This window comes from Pseudonaja textilis, chromosome 2, assembly GCF_049901715.1.
Source record: "Pseudonaja textilis isolate UNSWEBS1 chromosome 2, rPseTex1.2, whole genome shotgun sequence".
In the NCBI taxonomy this organism is placed as follows: domain Eukaryota; kingdom Metazoa; phylum Chordata; class Lepidosauria; order Squamata; family Elapidae; genus Pseudonaja; species Pseudonaja textilis.
In genome coordinates, this window is record NC_141991.1 from 196842732 (window position 1) to 196861807 (window position 19076).

The 19076-nt window shown below is 40.3% G+C and overlaps 2 protein-coding genes across 6 annotated transcripts in view; both read right to left on the bottom strand.

Moving 5' to 3' along the window:
* The window catches only part of RASEF (RAS and EF-hand domain containing), a 50964-nt gene extending 38317 nt beyond the window's left edge, over nucleotides 1–12647 (bottom strand). For 2 of the 5 annotated variants that reach the window (XM_087926759.1, XM_026703844.2), the window contains exon 1: nucleotides 9616–12647. In XM_087926759.1, coding sequence (XP_087782885.1) covers nucleotides 9616–10013 — 398 coding nt within the window. In that variant the 5' untranslated portion in view covers nucleotides 10014–12647. Of the gene's footprint in view, nucleotides 1–6185; nucleotides 6238–9382 lie in introns of those variants that run through there. The other 3 variants (XM_087926760.1, XM_026703845.2, XM_087926761.1) reach the window with 3 other exon arrangements.
* A 5505-nt stretch (nucleotides 12648–18152) lies between these two features.
* Nucleotides 18153–19076, bottom strand: part of LOC113438383 (uncharacterized) — a 40030-nt gene continuing 39106 nt past the window's right edge. Inside the window, exon 13 of the mRNA XM_026703713.2 lies at nucleotides 18153–18702. Coding sequence (XP_026559498.2) covers nucleotides 18576–18702 — 127 coding nt within the window. The 3' untranslated portion in view covers nucleotides 18153–18575. The remainder of the gene's footprint in view (nucleotides 18703–19076) is intronic.

A 19076-nucleotide genomic window follows, 5' to 3' on the forward strand; every position in this document is an offset into this window, starting at 1 on the left:
GTTAAGGGAGTTTTGTTAAGCGAATTACTGCAATTGTTAAAGATAGTAATAAGATTGTTAAGTGAATCTGGCTTCCTCATTGACTTTGTGTCAGGATTCTGGCAGTTACGCCAATTAAATCATGAGTCTTCCAAAACTTCAAAGGATTTATTGGGAGTTAATATGTCTGGTACTGCCTGGGTATAGCTGATTCTGAGACACATAATTCATTGTCACCCTTGACCCTGGTTTTCCCCCACTCCCTGCGTGTATATCATAATTCATATTCTCCAATGAGACACATCCATAGCCAAGAGTCATCAAATCATGTTCTCCAGTTAGATTTTTGCCCGGCAGAAATGTCAGTCACCTATTTACTATCTCTGAAAAACTATGTATGGAATGCACTTTTGATTTCCAAGCTGCCGCACTGCTCTTTCAAACCCTTTCCCCCCTTCCTTTCTGTTGGCAACTCTAAAACGACCATAGAAATATTTTATGAGTTGACACTTTGCTTGTCAGAAGGTCACAAAAGGTGATCACATGACTTCAGGATACTGCAACCGTCATAAATACGAATCAGCTGCCAAGCACCTGAATTTTGATCATGTGACCATGGGGATACTGCAATGCTCATAAATGTGAAAAACAGTCATAAGTCACTTTTTCAGTGCCGTTATAAATTTGAACAATCACTAAACAAACTGTTGTAAGTCAAGGACTACCAGTATTTATCATACCTGTTTCTAAATCTGGTAAAATAGTTACTGCATAAAACTTTACATGGATAAGGATCAATTCATTCAATGCATAAAATATTATCCTCAGTTGCCAGAAAGCAAATAAAAAATAATGCAATGCTTTTTATGAGCTCCTTCATGAAGGCCTGCTGAGCTCCGCTTGGAAAAGCTGCTGTCGTGAACATTCAGTACAATGGCGACTGCAAAGTTTGCTCCGGTTATTTGATCACAGAATCTTAATATGGTTTTGTTGTTTCTCATTGACCCAATTAACAGCTCCATTCAGGAGCTTTTGGTGGCCTACATTTACACAAAACAGTCAGGTGCAAGAATGAGAAATCAAATTCAGGGCAAACAGAAAAAAACAATTCCCTAGAAAAACCTAAAGAGCTCTAAGGATAGGGAAGACTTTTTTTTAATGAAGGATAATCACAAGACTGCTGACCTAAATACCGATATATCAAGTATGCAACAATACTGGCAAATCATTACATCACCCCTGCCCCCATAGCCATTTTTTTTAAAAAAAAAAACTACACTCAAAGCCAACATCCTGATTGATTTTGAACAAACTGAAGCATATATAATATTCTCCAATTAAAATAACTGACTGCCAATGGAACTGATTGGCATCCAGCAGACTGAATAATTTTACTTGAGTTGAAATGTACAGAATGATATGTGAGTAATGTACGGTTGGATTCCCAGTCTCAGATTAGTGGAAACTTAATCATTTGAGTCCTAACTAAGGAGCTAAACATTACTAAGGTATAGTATCTAGGAATCCAAGCAGTTCCAAGCAAGGTGTTTTGTTTTTTTTTAAACGAGAGTGTTCAAGTTTGATAAATTCAATATTTCCAGATATCAAGGGAATCCTTTATTTCTCCAAAGGCTCCAAATCAATATTATGATGTCAGCCGGATATTTAAATTGTATTTGGAATTTTTATCCACCTATCAATTTCTTTCCAAAGACCTGGATAAGTAGATGTTGTTTAATAATAATACTAAAGGTATTGTGCAGGATATAAGCTGTTCCAACTAAAGCTGCCTTTTGCAATTAACTGAGGGTGATTTTGTCAATGCCAATGGTATTCAAATAGTATTTCAGATGTTTTGGGCTTGCATGCAAGGAGCCTATTCCTATTGGTTTCGCTACCTTTGCCTTCTTTTACCACATTTGTTCTATTTTATTTGCAGATCTTTACAGTATACTTTACTATTATCTCTTCTATTTTGTTGGCTCCAGGTATACAATGTTTACTACCCAGTTTTTTTTATGTTTTTTATCATCAACTGTTAAGCCTGAGGTATTGTCCAGCAGATGATGCCTGTTTGAATTCTAAAGGTCCCAGAGCACTTCGCCTTTTCCATTTTCTATTAATTCATCTATTTTGTAGTCCCATCTGTTCTTGTTTGCAGGCAAGTGATATTTCTTGAAGAAATTCCAATGCACTATTGTTGTTACTTTACCATGCCATTGTTTAAAGTCAGTTTCTGCAATCTTCCTGCAGTTATTATCATCATTATTGACCATTATTATAATTGACCCTCTGCCACAGACGCATTGTGTCTATGGAGCACGTTTAATAAATCATGAACGGGGACAGGTAAAATAAGTCTTCCATCCCAGCTTTGGCAACTTGGATATCTGTGCATGTCAGTTGGATGATAATTCTTACCATCATGCTGGCTGGAAGTGAACTGCAATCCAACATATCTTATAGCATCAGTTCTAGGAAGAATGCTGAGTTCAGTTTTAGAAAAGTTCCTCTGAAAATGACCTGTCATCCTATTTGTAATTTCTTTTCACTATTACCCTGTTATGAAAATAGCATCCCATGTACAGTGTCTGGAGGTAGTGCTTGCAAGTTATCTCTTTAATCCTGATGTTAAATTTTATGACCTGTGAACATTTTGATTATCACAATTCAAACAGCTGTTGTTGTTTTTCTTTTTAATTAAGCACATTTTCAAATAACTTTGTCTTGGTTTCTGTTGCAACCAACTTCTACAAGGTAAACATTTGGGGTTCCTAGTCTAATATTCTGTAAATGTGTTGGAGTATATTCTCAGAATTCAGATAAGAATGGTAGCAGTTCTAGTATCTAGTCAAACATATCTGCAAGACAGTGATTTGAAAAGGCAGGCAGAAACCATCTTCAAACTGGTTTAACCATTATATATATATATTACGTATTGGAACTAGATTCTACCCTGAGTGTAAGAAAACAGATATAATTTAATATATAACTTAAAGGCCATGGTGAGAACAGATCTTCTAAGAGGCTATCAATTTATGTGGTCAGTTGACACAGACTTGATGACACATAATCAAGCACACAAAAAAACCCCAATAATAATATACATGTTTGGTATAGTTCAATTTCACATAAGATAGAAAAAATAGTAGAAGAGAAGAGAAAGAATTTGAGATAATTATATAGTTATTATAAATCCTAATTATAAAAAAATGGTAACCAATAATTACATACCAATATTTCACAAAATAATTTGATTCAGACTTTTCAATATTTAATTATTCTCTAAAAATCTGCATATTTTTCCATTCTCTATCTATAAAAAGTTTCTGGAAGTATGAAGTTTCCAGTTCAGTTTGGAGTTGTTACTGTTTGAAAGGGCAGAAATCACTGCTAACATTAATACTGAGTTTGTGTTTGGTACAACAATAGTTGAAATACATACTCAATGACCAAACTCATAAACTGATTAGTATCTATCTGCATATCTCTCACGACTGAGGAAGACATAACCAGATTATATGGCCTAAGGTAGGAAGGTTACTTTTTTCTTCTTTCTATAGCAGGGTTTGCATTAAGCATAGTTAGTCCTAGTTTCAACAAATCACAACTGACTGGATTCATGTATCAAAACAAAATCACTTTTTAATACAATATGGGAATCTAATCAGTGTGTAGGCAGTTCTTGTTTAACAACCATCCATTCAGCAACCATTCAAAGTTATGGAAGTGCTGAAAGAATGATACTTAACACTTGGTCCCTCAAGTTATGGATGCTGTAGCACCATCATAGTAACTTGATCAAAATCTGGGTGCTTCAACTTCCCCCCATCGACTTTCCCCCCATCTCTGCTCTTTGGGCCATCCTTCACAGGGGAATTCCTCAGAGGACTGGTGCCTTCAGCAGTCTCGCTACCATCCCTACTTTAGCCTCAGTACAGCCATTACAGAGAAATGCAGCTTTGCCAGGGTCCAAAGAGACAGGGTAAGGAGGTAGGGGTAGGTGGGAGGTGACATAGGAGGTGCAGAAAGGTGAAGAGGAGGCAGAGGAAATAGTTTCTTCTGTAACTGAGGCTCAGGGCTAGAAGGGACCCAGATGGGAATGGCTGGGATTGGATGGGATTTGGTTAATGACAACTGTAGAGATTGCTGGGATTGCCACCACTAAGTGATGCAGTCATGTGATTTCATACTTTATGTTCACATTGTTTAGCAACAGACATTCCGATCCCAATTCCAATATAACTTTAGGACTATTTGTAGGTGTTTTTATGTCCAAATATAGTAGCGATATCAAGCCTCAGGTTCAATATTTATACAGAAGTTGCTATCTGATGCAATCCCGATACTTCTAACTATATTTCCAATAAGCTTTTTTCAAGACAGACAATTGTCATATATTCTGGTACTGTTGCTTCAAACCACCTGGAGAGTGCTGAGTTTCCCATTCCTTATACACTGCTCAAAAAAAATAAAAGGAACACTTAAACAACACAACGTAACTCCAAGTCAATCACACTTCTGTGAAATCAAACTGTCCACTTAGGTAGCAACACTGATTGACAATCAATTTCACATGCTGTTGTGCAAATGGAATAGACAACAGGTAGAAAGCATAGGCAGTTAGCAAGACAACCCCAATAAAGGAGTGGTTCTGCAGGTGGTGACCACAGACCACTTCTCAGTTCCTATGCTTTCTGGCTGATGGTTTGGTCACTTTTGAATGCTGGCGGTGCTGTCACTCTAGTGGAAGCATGAGATGGAGTCTACAACCCACACAACTGGCTCAGGTAGTGCAGCTCATCCAAGATGGCACATCAATGCGGGCTGTGGCAAGAAGATTTTCTGTGTCTGTCAGCGTAGTGTCCAGAGCAGGAGACGTTACCAGGAGACAGACCAGTACATCAGGAGACATGGAGGAGGCCATAGGAGGGCAACAACCCAGCATCAGGACCACTACTTCCACCTGTGTGCAAAGAGGGACAGGAGGAGCACTGCCAGAGCTCTGCAAAATGACCTCCAGCGGGCCACAAATGTGCATGTGGCTGCTCAAATGGTCAGAAACAGATTCCATGAGGGTGGTATGAGGGCCCGACGTCCACGGGTGGGGGTTGTGCTTACAACCCAACACTGTGCAGGACGTTTGGCATTTGCCAGAGAACACCAGGATTGGCAAATTCACCACTGGCACCCTGTGCTCTTCACAGATGAAAGCAGGTTCACACTGAGCACATGTGACAGACGTGACAGGGTCTGGAGATGCCCTGGAGAACGTTCTGCTGCCTGCAACATCCTCCAGCATGACCGCTTTGGCAGTGGGTCAGTAATGGTGTGGGGTGGCATTTCTTTAGGGGGCCGCACAGCCCTCCATGTGCTCACCAGAGGTAGCCTGACTGCCGAGATGAGATCCTCAGATCCCTTGTGAGACCATATGCTGGTGCGGTTGGCCCTGGGTTCCTCCTAATGCAAGACAATGCTAGACCTCATGTGGCTGGAGTGTGTCAGTTGTTCCTGCAAGATGAAGGCATGGATGCTATGGACTGGCCCGCCCGTTCCCCAGACCTGAATCCAATTGAGCACATTTGGGACATCATGCCTCGCTTCATCCACTAATGCCACGTTGCACCACAGACTCTCCAGGAGTTGGGGGATGCTTTAGTTCAGGTGTGGGAGGAGATCACTCAGGAGACCATCCGCCACCTCATCAGGAGCATGCCCAGGCATTGTAGGGAGGTCATACAGGCACATGGAGGCCACACACACTACTGAGCCTCATTTTGACTTGTTTTAAGGACATTACATCAAAGTTGGATCAGCCTGTAGTGTTTTTTCCACTTTAATTTTGAGTGTAACTCCAAATCCAGACCTCCATGGATTGCTAAATTTGATTTCCATTGATAATTTTTGTGTGATTTTGTTGTCAGCACATTCAACTATGTAATGAACGAAGTATTTAATAAGAATATTTCATTCATTCAGATCTAGGATGTCTTATTTTTGTGGTCCCTTTATTTTTTTGAGCAGTGTATATACCTTTCTTTCACTATGGCTTTGATTTTGAAAAATTAATCTATTCAAAACGCATTCAACATATTGTTCATAATGTTTGATGAACATTAAGAGCACAAGGCCATCACCCCTTCCAGTAAAAGCCAATGCAGTGTTGAACTACGAATGAGGACATTCAACTTCTAAATCATCCTCACCTGAAAAACTCCTTGGGTGACCATTATTCTCAGCACAACCTGAGTTGTTACTGTAAAAAAAGGAGGAGGCAGGAATACTATATAAGGAGTTATGGTGACACAGTGGTTAAAATGCAGTATTGCAAGCAAACTTTGCCCACAACCAGCAATTCAATCCTGACTGGCTCAAGATTGACTCAGCTTTCCATTCTTCTGAGATTGGTAAAATGAGGATCCAGATTGTCGGGAACAATATGCTGATATTTGTAAATTGTTCAGAGAGTACTGTAAAGCACTACGGAATGGTATATAAGTCTAAGTGCTATTGTTATTGCTATTTATACAGCCTTGAGATCCTGGATGAAAGGCAAGATGCATATTGTAATTCCTACATAGATAATACCAGTGCACATCTTGAGTCTACTGCCTAGCATCAACTCATTAAAAGAAATATCAGCAAGGAAAAAATATTTTTTTTAATTCTATTTTTTTTAAAAAAAACTGTAAATTAGAGCAGCATCTAAAACTTCATTAACAAAATTTGGTTTTTCAATAAGTAGCCCTACTTCTTTGGGGATCATATCCATTTCGTTCTGAGTATCATTCTGCTTGAAACAATACATGAGGACTGGCTTTCAGAATTCAGATGCATTACGTCTGTACACTTATGTCAAACAAAGGAATTGCAATTCGTTCTCCTGTCTTATTAAACAAAAGTAGCTGGACTAGTAGAGCAAACATTGTCTCCATGGTACTAAGATAAGAAAGGCAGATGCTTACACAAACTCTTCCTGCACAAACCTCATTCCACCATAGCTTTTTTAAAACAGGATACTGGACCTACATGTACAACTATTTAGCTAGACTTTTGCAGTAAGTTCTATAAAGTATAACTTAAAGGAATGTATGCTTCTATACTGATCTATAATTTACAGCATCCCTAATCATTATATTGGCTGCTGCTGAGAGGTCTAGTAATTTCTTAATCCCTGCCCTAATTGGCAAACATTAAATTCAAGCAAAAGTTTAAAAGTAAGATCTATTGCACAAACGTTTAATATTGCTCAAAAACTAAACTCTCTATGACTGTGCTTGCAAAATGCAGTAATTCATCCATTTTAGTCAGTATAGCCATGCTGAGAAGGATGGCTAAAATGTTCAATCCAACATAGCTGAAATCCTCAAAGTTTAATTCATGCAAGTCTTGTGACCTCCAATCAGCTCTGTTAAAGCCCCATCCAGTTAAGTCAGGCTTATGCTATTATTTATCCCTAATTTAAACTAGGAAGTTTAAAGAGTGGGAAGCAATGGTTAGAATGGCTTATGTAGCATAAGCCTTTGTGGTGGAGCAAAATACATATGGGAGATGGGCAGTTCCTAAATATGAGAAAGAAAGAAAGAAAGAAAGAAAGAAAGAAAGAAAGAAAGAAAGAAAGGAAGGAAGGAAGGAAGGAAGGAAGGAAGGAAGGAAGGAAGGAAGGAAGGAAGGAAGGAAGGAAGGAAGGAAGGAAGGAAGGATAGACAGACCGACAAAACAGACAGACAAAACACAATAAATCACTGATTTATCTACTTCATGAATGGTCACACTGTAGTCTGCTGGCCATTTGTGCACCCTTCCCCCCATTATTGAACACCTTGAGATTGTCATGAAATCAGTTCAAATTAAGTGAAATTTAATGTACTTTGTTAAATAGGAATGAAGACAGATTAACAGCCTGAAGGATGTTTTGACTCTTGTTCTGAAAGTTCCTAATGATACAATATACTTTGATGTCCCCAAAGTACTTTCTCAAGAGGCAACTGTCTGGTTTTTCTTTGAAGATGTTTCACAGAAAGTCCAGTTGCCTCTTTAAAAAGTACTTTTGGGACAATCAAGACCTGGATGACCGAGAATCTCTGTTTAATATCCTTTCAAAATCTGTTCTCCAAAAGAACCATAGGGTTGTTTGGGAAATCTTTGTTGTTTTTGTTGGCAAAATTCCTAACATGGTGCTAATATCCTGGGAAATAGCATTTTTTTAAAAAGACACTGTATTATTAATGCTCCGGAGAAGAAAACTTGCCATTTGGACATCCAGGATACAGTTCAGGGAGACACAATACAAAACCCAACCAGAGACTTATTTTTACAATTCTAAAACCATATAGGTTTAAAATGATGTCTTCAAACAGTCAGACAACAAACTTTCACATTTTAACATAAAAAGAATTTTGAATACATCAAAAATCTGACATCAAGCAGGACTATCACTTGGTTAAGTCCATTTGACTGATTTTTTTTTTTCATTTGTTTGTATGCTTTTTACTGCACAGGAACAACTGTCTATTTGAAGAATCAGGACAGGTGTAAGAAAGTATACTAGCTTGGAAATGTGCTTGACAGACTCCCACAAAACCTGAAGACTACAAAATGATCAGCTGAGGTAGGCAGCACCAAGAGAAAATAGAATGAGATTCTTTTAGAGTCATAAGAAAAGACTTGAAATCTGAGCAGAGCACCTCTCTTTACTTCCAGTAACAAGAAAAGACTAGGAGCAACGTGGCACCTTGCAGGCTTGCTGGATGAGAGTTTTCAAAGGTATGTATTGCATCATTAAAACAAAAACAAAAATTCCCCTGTCATTTTTCTGCTGCCCTCTCTAACCATCTGCCCTTTAGTGATGCTACCATATGCCACTTCTTTTAACAGGGACTATTTAAATGGTAACAGCAAATACCAAACATGCTGGAGAAAGATGAGGGGCAGGCATTCTTTTCATTTAAAATGTTTATACTTTTTTTTATAAAAACTATGCTAAGGTAGACAGGCCTGAGATAAAACTGCAACAGATTATTTCCAGTTAGAATGAAAACAGCAGCTGTTGCTTAGAAACTATAATCTCGGACTTTATCTGCTTCATCGGAAAGCCAGTAGGCTTACTCATTGGCAACTACCTAAAATTTTAAAAGTTTGAATGCCAGCAAAGCCACAAATAAACACACACTGCCTCTCCTACCTCACTGCCTTTGCGCTGATAAAGAGGGTAAACACTGACTCCCAGTTCCTTGTAGAAAAAGTGGCTAGTGATTACCATACTATAAAGAGTGAAAATAATAAAATACATGATCCTCAATGGAAAGCCTGAAATAAATAAATAATAATCATCATCATCATCATCATCATCATCATCACATGGTCAAAGCTGCCCGCCATGTATCCCTGAAGTAATACTTGCCCGGTAGAAGTTCAACAGGTGCAGCTTTTATCCATTCCGAAAACACTGCCTGAAGTTTGCTAAAGCAATTTTTTTAACAGGCTTGTATCTTTCGGAAAATAAAAGGAAGGCGGAACTACTCAGAAAGACATTTAACATCTTTACCTTTCAAGGGTGACTGAAAAAGGAAGGGCTAAAACTTCTGGGGCTGGTTATGGCGCTCCTTTCCCCTCAGAGGAGCAACAGTGGCTTACCTGGGAATGAAGCCCGCCTCCTCTCCGAGCCGAAGCTCAAATTCCTGCCAGGCCTGGCTGGGACCCACCGCAGATCCCGTCGCCGCCGCCATCCCGGCGAAAGCACCCAAAGCGTGGTGGCTCTCTTCCCCGGAGAGCTCCCCGCAGTTGCTCCGCGGTTGAGCGACGCCGCGAAACCCCCGAACGAACTCGTGGAAGGTGATGGCGCCGTCTCGGTCAGTGTCCAGGCGCTGGAAAATAGCTTCGGCCTCCGCCGGCCGGACCTTCAGCTCGGCGCAGAGCGAGCCGAAGTCATCGCGCTCGATCCGGCCGGAACCGTTTACATCGCAGGCCAGAAAGAGCGAGCGGAGCCGAGCACCTTCGTTCAAGTCCGCCTGCTCCCCCGCGGAGGAGCCCATCACACGGCGAGGGAGGGCAGCAGGCTCGCGGAGACGCCTCGACGGCTCCAAGCGGCGGGGAACCGCGATCCGGGAAGGAAAGACGCCCAGACCCGACTCTCCGCGCCCGAATCCGTGCTTTTGCGGCGGGCTGCCTTCCAGGCCGCCCCTTCTCCGCTCCACCCCCCGAGCAGGAAAAGTTCTTGCAAGAACTTCGCCCCAGCGCCCGCCCTACCTCCCACTGGAGAGAGGTGCTTTGAGAGCGGCCGGCTGGGCGCGACCGCCCTGCGGCCTGTCAGACGTATAGAAACGGGGGAGGACGGGGCTGGTCCGTCACAGGTGTGAATTCCACTTCTGACGATTCTTTCCCAGCGGCGCAGGTTTCTTTTGCTGCGCGCCAAAAGCGCCGCATCCTGGAAAGAGGCGGCTTGGCTGCGTAGTCAAGGGTGACGACGCTAATTGACTGGGCGCCAAGGGAATGCTTATAGCCCCGCGCCTTGGTTACTGACCGATTCAACTGTGCCTAAGAGGGGGACAGGCGACTGCCTGTCTGCGCCCCGGTCCGTGGCCTCCTTAATCCAGTAGGCTGCAGGCTTAAAAGCGGCCCTTACAGAAAGATTGTTCCACTTCGAGCAGTTTTCTTCTAAACCCTTGCAAGACCGAGTGGCTCTGGGTCTGGGGTTGGTTGGTTTAGGGAGAATGACCACCCTTAGTCTTGGATGGGGTGGCACTACCCTGTACGTAAATCTAAGGGTTTTCCTGCACTCAGACTCTTGTTCGAAGAGCAGGTGGTGGTCGTGGCCAGGAAGGCCTTTGCTCAGCTGCGGTTTGTGCACCAGTTGCGCCCTTTCCTGGATCAGCGGTCCCTACTCACAGTCACTCATGCCCTGGTCACTTCCCGTCTTGATTATTGCAACGCACTCTACATGGGGCTGCCCTCGAAGAGCATCCGGAAGCTCCAATTGGTGCAAAATGCAGCTGCCCGCATGGCTTTATGCAAACCCCGGTGTGCACATGTGTCACTTCTCCTGCAGGAGCTGCCTTGGTTGCCAATTTGCTTCTGGGTGCAATTCGAGGTGCTGGTTGTCACCTTTAAAGTCCTTCATGGCTTGGGTCCGGGTTATCTGAGGAAACATCTCTTGCCAGTGACATCTACCCAACCCATTAGAGAGAGAAGACAGGGAATATTGCAGGCCCCACCCCTGAGGAAGATACACCTGATGGGACCTAGAAGAAGGGCCTCCTCTGTGGTGGCTCTGTCTCTCTGGAACATCATTCCCCCAGAGATTAGAATGCCCCCCTCATTAATTCTATTCCAAAAGGCACTGAAGATCTGGTTTTGCCAGCGGGCCTGTGGAACCCAGAGAGGGATGGAACCCATCAAATGGCTCATGTGATGGGGGGTGGGAGTTGGTTTTGGGTTTTTTTGTTTTGTTTTTTGTTTTCCCAAATTTTATTCTATTGTACTTTACTAATTTATTTGATTCTTTTTGTTCTTTTTGTTTTTATTTTTTGTTTTAAATATGATTTTACATTGTGTAAGCCACCTCAAGTCGCCATGGGCGAAAAGGCGGCAATATAAATCAAATAAATAAATAAATAAAGCAGGCGACAGGGCCTGTTGTTAACTGAAAACCCCAAACTATAAATGGGAGACTCAGGAATTCAACTTGATAGTCAACTTAAATACACCCAGAGGCCAAGAGTCACATTGTCGGGAAATAGTCATCACCTACTATTCTCAGCCAGGTTTCTCTTGTCAAATACCCATTCAGGTCACTTTAATTCTATTACTCTGGAGAAGGAAATACCGACTTTTGGGAGACTTCATGCACAGTCTTTCCTAAAAAAATCTTTAGTGGTGGAAACACTTTGTGTCTGTCCTCCTGCTTTTTCCTCATAAGGTTGCCATTTTAATGCTTCCCTACCTGAGAGGAGCCTTGTTCCTCACAAGGACACTTCTCTCTCAACCAAGAGCTGTGTTGCAAATGAAACACCATTATTATTTTACCTGTATTATTTCCCCTTTGACAACCAAATTGCAGATCCATTCTTTGTGAAGCGGGGAGAATGGATCTTGTTTTTGAAATGATTTTTCTGATGGAACATTTTTTGAACCAAAATTCATGGATGAGATGTAATTTCACAAGTTTTATGATACATTTATTTCACTTGGTTGCGATTACCTGGTTTTTACATCCATAGTAAAAAAAAAACATCCCTATCTGTGAGCTCATGTTAATTTGCAACAGTTCATTAAATACAACAAAATGTCATTCTGAAACGTGGGACCCAATCTTATGTACATTGGGGGTTGGGACAAGTATCAGGAAATAGTGTCACTACAAATTACAGCATCTGACCTTTCTGCTTGTAGAACAGTGAGCACAAAATAAATCACCTGAGACTTAGAAAAGGAAGTGGTATTTACTTGTAACACTGGTTTTGTGAGGTTGAGATTCATTAAGAATAACTAGAGAAAATGTTCTCTTGCCAAGCTTGTTTCTGGACATAATTCTGTTTAGCCATACTTTATCAAAAGTTACTTAAAATTCTAACACTGCATTATCACAGTGAAATGCTCATTTTTTTAAAAAAACATGTATTTTTGTTTTAAAAATAACCATTGCATTAAGATCATAAACTTATTGACATTTATCTTAAACAATATAATAACCTGCTCTGATTCTTAGTATTTCACAATAGATAGTCTTCGTTAGTGTCCATTTGTTAGTGACCACTGAGTTACAAAAGCACTGGAAAAAATGCACTTGCAATCAGTGGTGGCATTCCAATTTTTTTACTACTGGTTCTGTGGGCAGGGCTTGGTGGGAATGGTGTGCCTTGGTAGGCGTGGCACAGGAAGGATACTGCAAAATCCCCATTTCCTCCTCACCCTGCTTTCCAGCTCCATTGTCCTGTGCAGCAAAAGAAGGCCTAGCCAATCAGCTGGAGTTGGGAGGCAGAGAATAGACGGGGGCAGGGCCAACCAAAGGTGGTATTTGCCGGTTCTCTGAACTACTCAAAATTTCCACTACCGGTTCTCCAGAACCTGTCAGAACTGGCTGAATACCACCTCTGCTTGCAACCAATCCTCAACCTTATGACTGTTGCAGCAGAAGGCAGTGCTTCTTGGTAGTAGTGGCAAGCCTAGCAGAGACGGGAAGAACATGATGATTGCACCTGAAGGATATGGGGGAGGTCTACTGGGAAGGTTGCAGGGGAATACAGCAGCCTCTTCAGGGCAGCTGAAAGAGCAGAACTGGGGGAGAGAAAGATACATGGAGGGAGTTGAAGAAGTCCTCCAAGAAGTTGAAGAATTGAAGTTCTGGGCTGTGAGGGACTAGGTCAGGGTTGCCTTGAATCTAGGTGAATCTTCACCTAACAACCTCAGATTCCTTTTATGATAAGAACTGGGACTGCTTTATTTAGCTTCAGAGTTGTTGGTATGGGTTTGGGTCATTAATTGACTGAAATGGAAATAAAGATGAGGCAACAAAGTGAGAAATAGTAATAAACTGACAGTTGAATCCTTTGCTTGTAGTATGCCATGTAAAGTCACCTCTGAGATGGGCAGTTATGTAAGCTTGATAAATAAAATTTCATAAATGCTTAATTAGTACCATAAGGGGACAGTTCAAATTCTGATTTTGTGGTTTAAGCCCCCAATGTCTGAAATAGTATTTTTTTATCAGGCCTTTATTATTTTTATAAGTAACTCAAGATGGTGAACATAACTAATATTCCTTCCTCCTTCTATTTTCCCCACAGCAGTAACCCAGTGAGGTGAGCTGAACTGAGCGAATGAGTGACTGGCCCAAAGTCCTACTCACAGTATCTTGATTTCTAGCCCAGTGCCTGAACAACTAAAGAAAGCTATATCAAAGGCCACATTTCTCAAAAAAAGAAAGTCCAGCACAAAAACACTTGATTTCATGTAATTAAATTGTAATTAAATTTACATAAATGTTTGTTTTCTAATCAAGCATTTAATATACATTATAATTTGATAGCATTTGAAGGTCTCTCTGAGGGCCACAACTAAGGCTTTTAGGAGGCTCGTGCCATCCAAGTATCTTACTTTCCACACATACACACACTTTTGTTCTGCATTATTATTGATTGCATTGCCAATCCAAGCAAGTGTAAGAAAAGCCTTTTAAGTTGGGGGGATTTTTTTGATTATGCCAATTTAACTTTTAAGATGTAGACATCATGTTTCACAGGAAACGAAAACAGAATGTTACAGATCAAAATTCCAAATAGATAAAACAAGAAATCAATAGTTTCAATTTTTTATACTAACAGTAAGTAACCTTTTTTCCTATTTGGCACATTTGATTTTTCCTACCCACCTTTAGCAACACCAGATGTTCTTTGCCATGGCAACTAACAATTATGTAAAACAAAAGCCCCTATCATTCTATGAACAAAACAATCTAGATAACTCAGGGACATTGTTTTTATTCTGGATCCTACGAATGTGGGAACCCTATTCTACCCTTACAATGAATGATCAGCAAACTCTGGAGAAGGAATGTAATAGAATGTAGGAATGTAATATTCCAAAGTGAACGTCCTAAAACCCACCAATCAGCATGGTCTGAAAAAATGGAACTTTTTTCTTCCAAGTTGGTACTTTTTAATAAATAAAACTTCCCCTTAGATTCCAAGCACTGCATAGCAACCCTTCATCATTTTTGTCTTCCTTTGGTCTTTTGTAGATTCAGAAACATAGAGCTGTAAACCAGACCTGGACACTTTACAGTTCCTGGGCCACATCCTGCCCTTTGGCTGTTCTGTCCAGCCTGCATTGATTGCTTTTATTTCGAAGGGGAACATTTTTTTAAAAAAAATGTGTGTGTGTGTGTGTGTGTGTGTGTGTGTGTGTGTACATACCTATGCACCTTCACAGCCCAATTGGTTCGGACTTCCACAACAGTCCCAGTTTCTCATGTGGCCCCTTGGAAAAATTAATTGCCACCCCTGCTGTAAATAAAAATCATCCTAGATTTCCATTTAATCTTTAATAAAAACAATATACTTAACAATTCTGTCAGCAAGACAGAAGTTTGTTGAGTGTTAATGAAGATGATGTCCTTAGGCACATGGGATTCTGTTGCATCCCCCTAATTTAACAGCATAGATTTGGGGTACCTTCCAGCGGGAAAAGAAGTTATATAATTTAGGATGAAAGTTACTACTCAGAAATCAATTTTTGAGGTTGAAATCCTAGAATCAAAGAATATTAAGATTCGGAAGAGGGCTTAGAGGTAATTATCAAATTTCCTTAAGGAAGTGTTATCATGGTGACAGCATTTCTGGCAGATGATTTTTCAATCTCTTCTCGAATATCACTTGCACAAATCCCATTGCTCCCAATAAATTTACATTTCATTGGTCTTCATCTCTTAACTCTAAAAAATGCAATTTTCTGGTAATTTTCCACCCAACTCTGGTTCGATTCCTGCCCTCTGAAACAATAAAATACAAGATATTGCCATTTAGTTCTCTATGGATGCCGCTGTAGCAACGTTTCAGCAGAATCTCATCTGCCATCATCAGGCTTCTGTATAGTGTTCGTCTGTAAGTCAGACTTTCACAGCCATTTCAGTTTTAAATTGGGCTAGCCTACTGCTGTGCTAGAATGGTTTTTTTCTTCATCCTGATTGGTTGGGAGTCTTGGTCTGTGTTTATTGGTCTTGGAGTTTGCTGTGTTCTGCTTGATTGGTGTTTCAAATATCTTCTGTCTGTTTTGTGGCTTTTTTTGTCTTGATTGGCTGGAAACATTGTGTTCCTGTATTGAAGGCTTTTAGTGCGGCTTGGCTCCGAGTAAGATATTCGAAACACCAATCAAGCAGAACACAAGAAACTCCAAGACCAATAAAGACAGACCAAGAGTCCCAACCAATCAGGATGAAGAAAAAACCATTCTGGCACAGCAGTAGGCTGGCCCCAAATTTAAAACTGAAACGGTTGTGAAAGTCTGACTCACAAACACAATACAGAAGCCTGATGATGGCAGATGAGATTCTGCCGAAACGTTGCTACAACTTTAAAAGCACAACTATAATGACGTGGGAAAATACCCAAACAAAGCTGAATACCATACATGTAAGTACCTGTGAAAACTTAAGAAAACACACACACACATATATATGTGTGTGTGTGTGTGTGTGTGTGTGTGTGTGTGTGTATATATATATATATATATATATATATATATATATATATATATAATTTGTTTTCTGAGGTTCTCATGGGTATTTGTATGTGGATCTTTGGTTGTTGGGTTTTCTCCGCGTAAGATTCGAAGTATCTAGGCAACGTTTCGATGAAGTCTCATTCATCATCTTCAGGCTTCTGTCTCCGGCTCTGTGCTTCTCAGAGTAATGTGAGATTGCAGCTGCTTCTTCCTTTTAACTGCTAGTGGGGTGGGACTTGATTGGGTGGGGCTTGGCTGTGTTCTGATTGGGTGGGGTGTGTTCTCATTGGTAGGGGTTTGGCTGTGTTCTGATTGGTTGGGGGTTAGCCGTGTTCTGATTGGTTGGGCGTGTTCTGTTCAGGTGGGGGCTTGGTTGTGCTCAGGTTAGTCTTAGTTGCTGGGGGATTTGAGCTGGTGAGTTGTGATCTTGCTGTTTGGCTTCGAGTTCGTGGTCCTTCTGCATCTTCATAGTGGGTGTCGGTTTGCTTCATGTATGGCTCGGAGGGTTTGAAGTGGGTAGTGATGCAGCTGCCGTGCAGCTTCTGGTCCATGGTGGTGTCTCATCTTCTGAGTGGGTGGGAGTCTGTTTTCTACATGGAAGTGTGGTGGTGGCATCTTGTGTGGCTCTCATGGGTGTGGGTCTGGTGTCCTTCTTCATGTTAGGTACTCGTCTGTTCATGAGGCGGGTTTCCAAATGGCTGGAAGGCGGGAGGTGTCATCTCGTTTGTTCATGCTGTGTGGGCGTTTTCTATCTCTATGGCTTCTCTGATTATTCTGCTGTTGAAGTGTTCGGTTTTGGCGATAGTTCTGGTATTTTTAAAATCAATTTCATGTCCTGTGGCTTTGAGGTGTTGGACCAGGGAAGAGGTCGTTTCTTCTTTTTTGATTGAGTTCTTATGTTCTTCAATGCGTGCACTTATTCTTCTGTTAGTTTGTCCAATGTACGTGGTAGGGCAGGCAGTGCAGGGGATTTCATATACTCCTTGGTTTTCTAATTCGATTTTGTCTTTGGGGTTTCTTAGGATGGTGGATATTTTTCTGTTTGTGCAGAATGCTGTTTTGATGTTGTGTTTTTGGAGGATCTTGCTAATTTTGTCTGTAGTGCCTTTTATATATGGGAGGAGGGCTTTGCCGTTTTCTTGTTCTCTGTCTTGGATTTTGGTTGGGGTTTCTTTTTGGATTAGGTGGGTAATCTTCTTTCTTTGGAATCCATTGGCTGCAAGTACGTTGGTGAGAGTGTGTAGTTCGGTTTTTTGGTGTTGTTCATCGGCTAAGCATTTTGTTCTGGAGATGAGTGTCTTGGCTACGGAATTGATCTGTGCTGGGTGGTGGTGTGAGAGTGCATGTAGATAGCGGTTAGTACCAACCAAAGATATATATATATATATATGGAAATAGGTATTCCATCTCTTGTGTATTCCTATACTAAATATAAGCATCTGCTTAAGAATTTTTAATTAGAGTCCAAAAATTTTATTGGTTATTTATAAAGGATTGGTTTCTAAAATCATGATTATGGTCTGATGATAAGGTAAATGTGATTATTACAGAATGTTTGGAAAAGCTTCAGGTTTAAGAAACATTTTGTGGAGATATCTAACAGCAAAATTTTGCATCCACTGGTGACACACAATGTGCTGATGTTATCTGAAAATGCTGTGACCAAAGGTTACTGGTACACTCCAATCAAAAATTTGCATTTGACTCCCAAGTGAAATGCAACATTGTGGGAAGGCTGATATTTATCTTGCCATAATGTTCGAACCCTTTGCTTTGACTCTCTTCTTAAGATCAAATATGGTGTCATTTAGTGGTGTCATAGAAAATGCAGCTTACAAAACAGATGGTTTTGTATGTATTATTCAAGCAGCCAGTTCCCGCCTATGTCGGATTGGCATCAGTGTAGCAGCCAGAGGGACAACCCATGTTATTCAAGCAACTGGAAGAAAAAAACATTCAACAAAAGACGATTTATTTTTATGAGCCATAGTGCAAGCAATGAAGGCAGAGATCTCGACATAAAAAAAGCAAAGGAAGGTTTTGTTCCAAAATATATTACGTAGGTATTGGTTTTAAAAGAGATATCAGTCAGAATGCAGCTCTAATTTAAATTTCTAATATCTGGAGAGGTTAGATCTTCTCAGAACATCATGTCATTTAAATTTGGTGATGGTAGTTATATCATCAAAGAAACTGGAAATATATCTTGAAAACAGCTCTAACAAGATTTTCTTCATTTTAACTATTCCACAGATGACAAAATAACACAAATAGGAAGTATTGGATAAAGGTAAGTTTCTACATTTTGACCACATTAAAAAAATCACAGTCAAACTAAACTATTCATTAGACAATTACTGAAAAATTTGGCAAAGGTCTCACTCAGGTAACAACTTCACAGTTGCAATTGTCAGGTCATGAAATATTTTAACAGTTTTATTAACTTTTGTAATGGATTCCAAATCAGGTATAAAGCGGCAACCATATAAGTGAAGTATTTGCAGTCTGTTGGAATGAAAAAAGAATATCAGTAAAATAATAGAACCATAGTTGCCAAATTATCACAATTATTCCACAACCACTGTTATGTTTCTTTATAATAATTCAGATGTTTCTTTACTGTAAAATATATTGCAGAGTATGAATACTGCAACATATATAATTCATAAAATACTGCTAGAATTTGAAGCAAATGGGAGTCACTGGGTGTGACTCTGGGTGTGTTTCTGTAAGTAAACTGAACCTGACGTTTTAATTTTGCTCTTATTCCTAGGAAACAGCAATGTGACATAAATAATAAATAGTGAGGTTGGTATTACAATATATCTAAAGAATGTATTAAACAAAGAAGTTTTAAGTGATCAGTCATTTATCTGAAA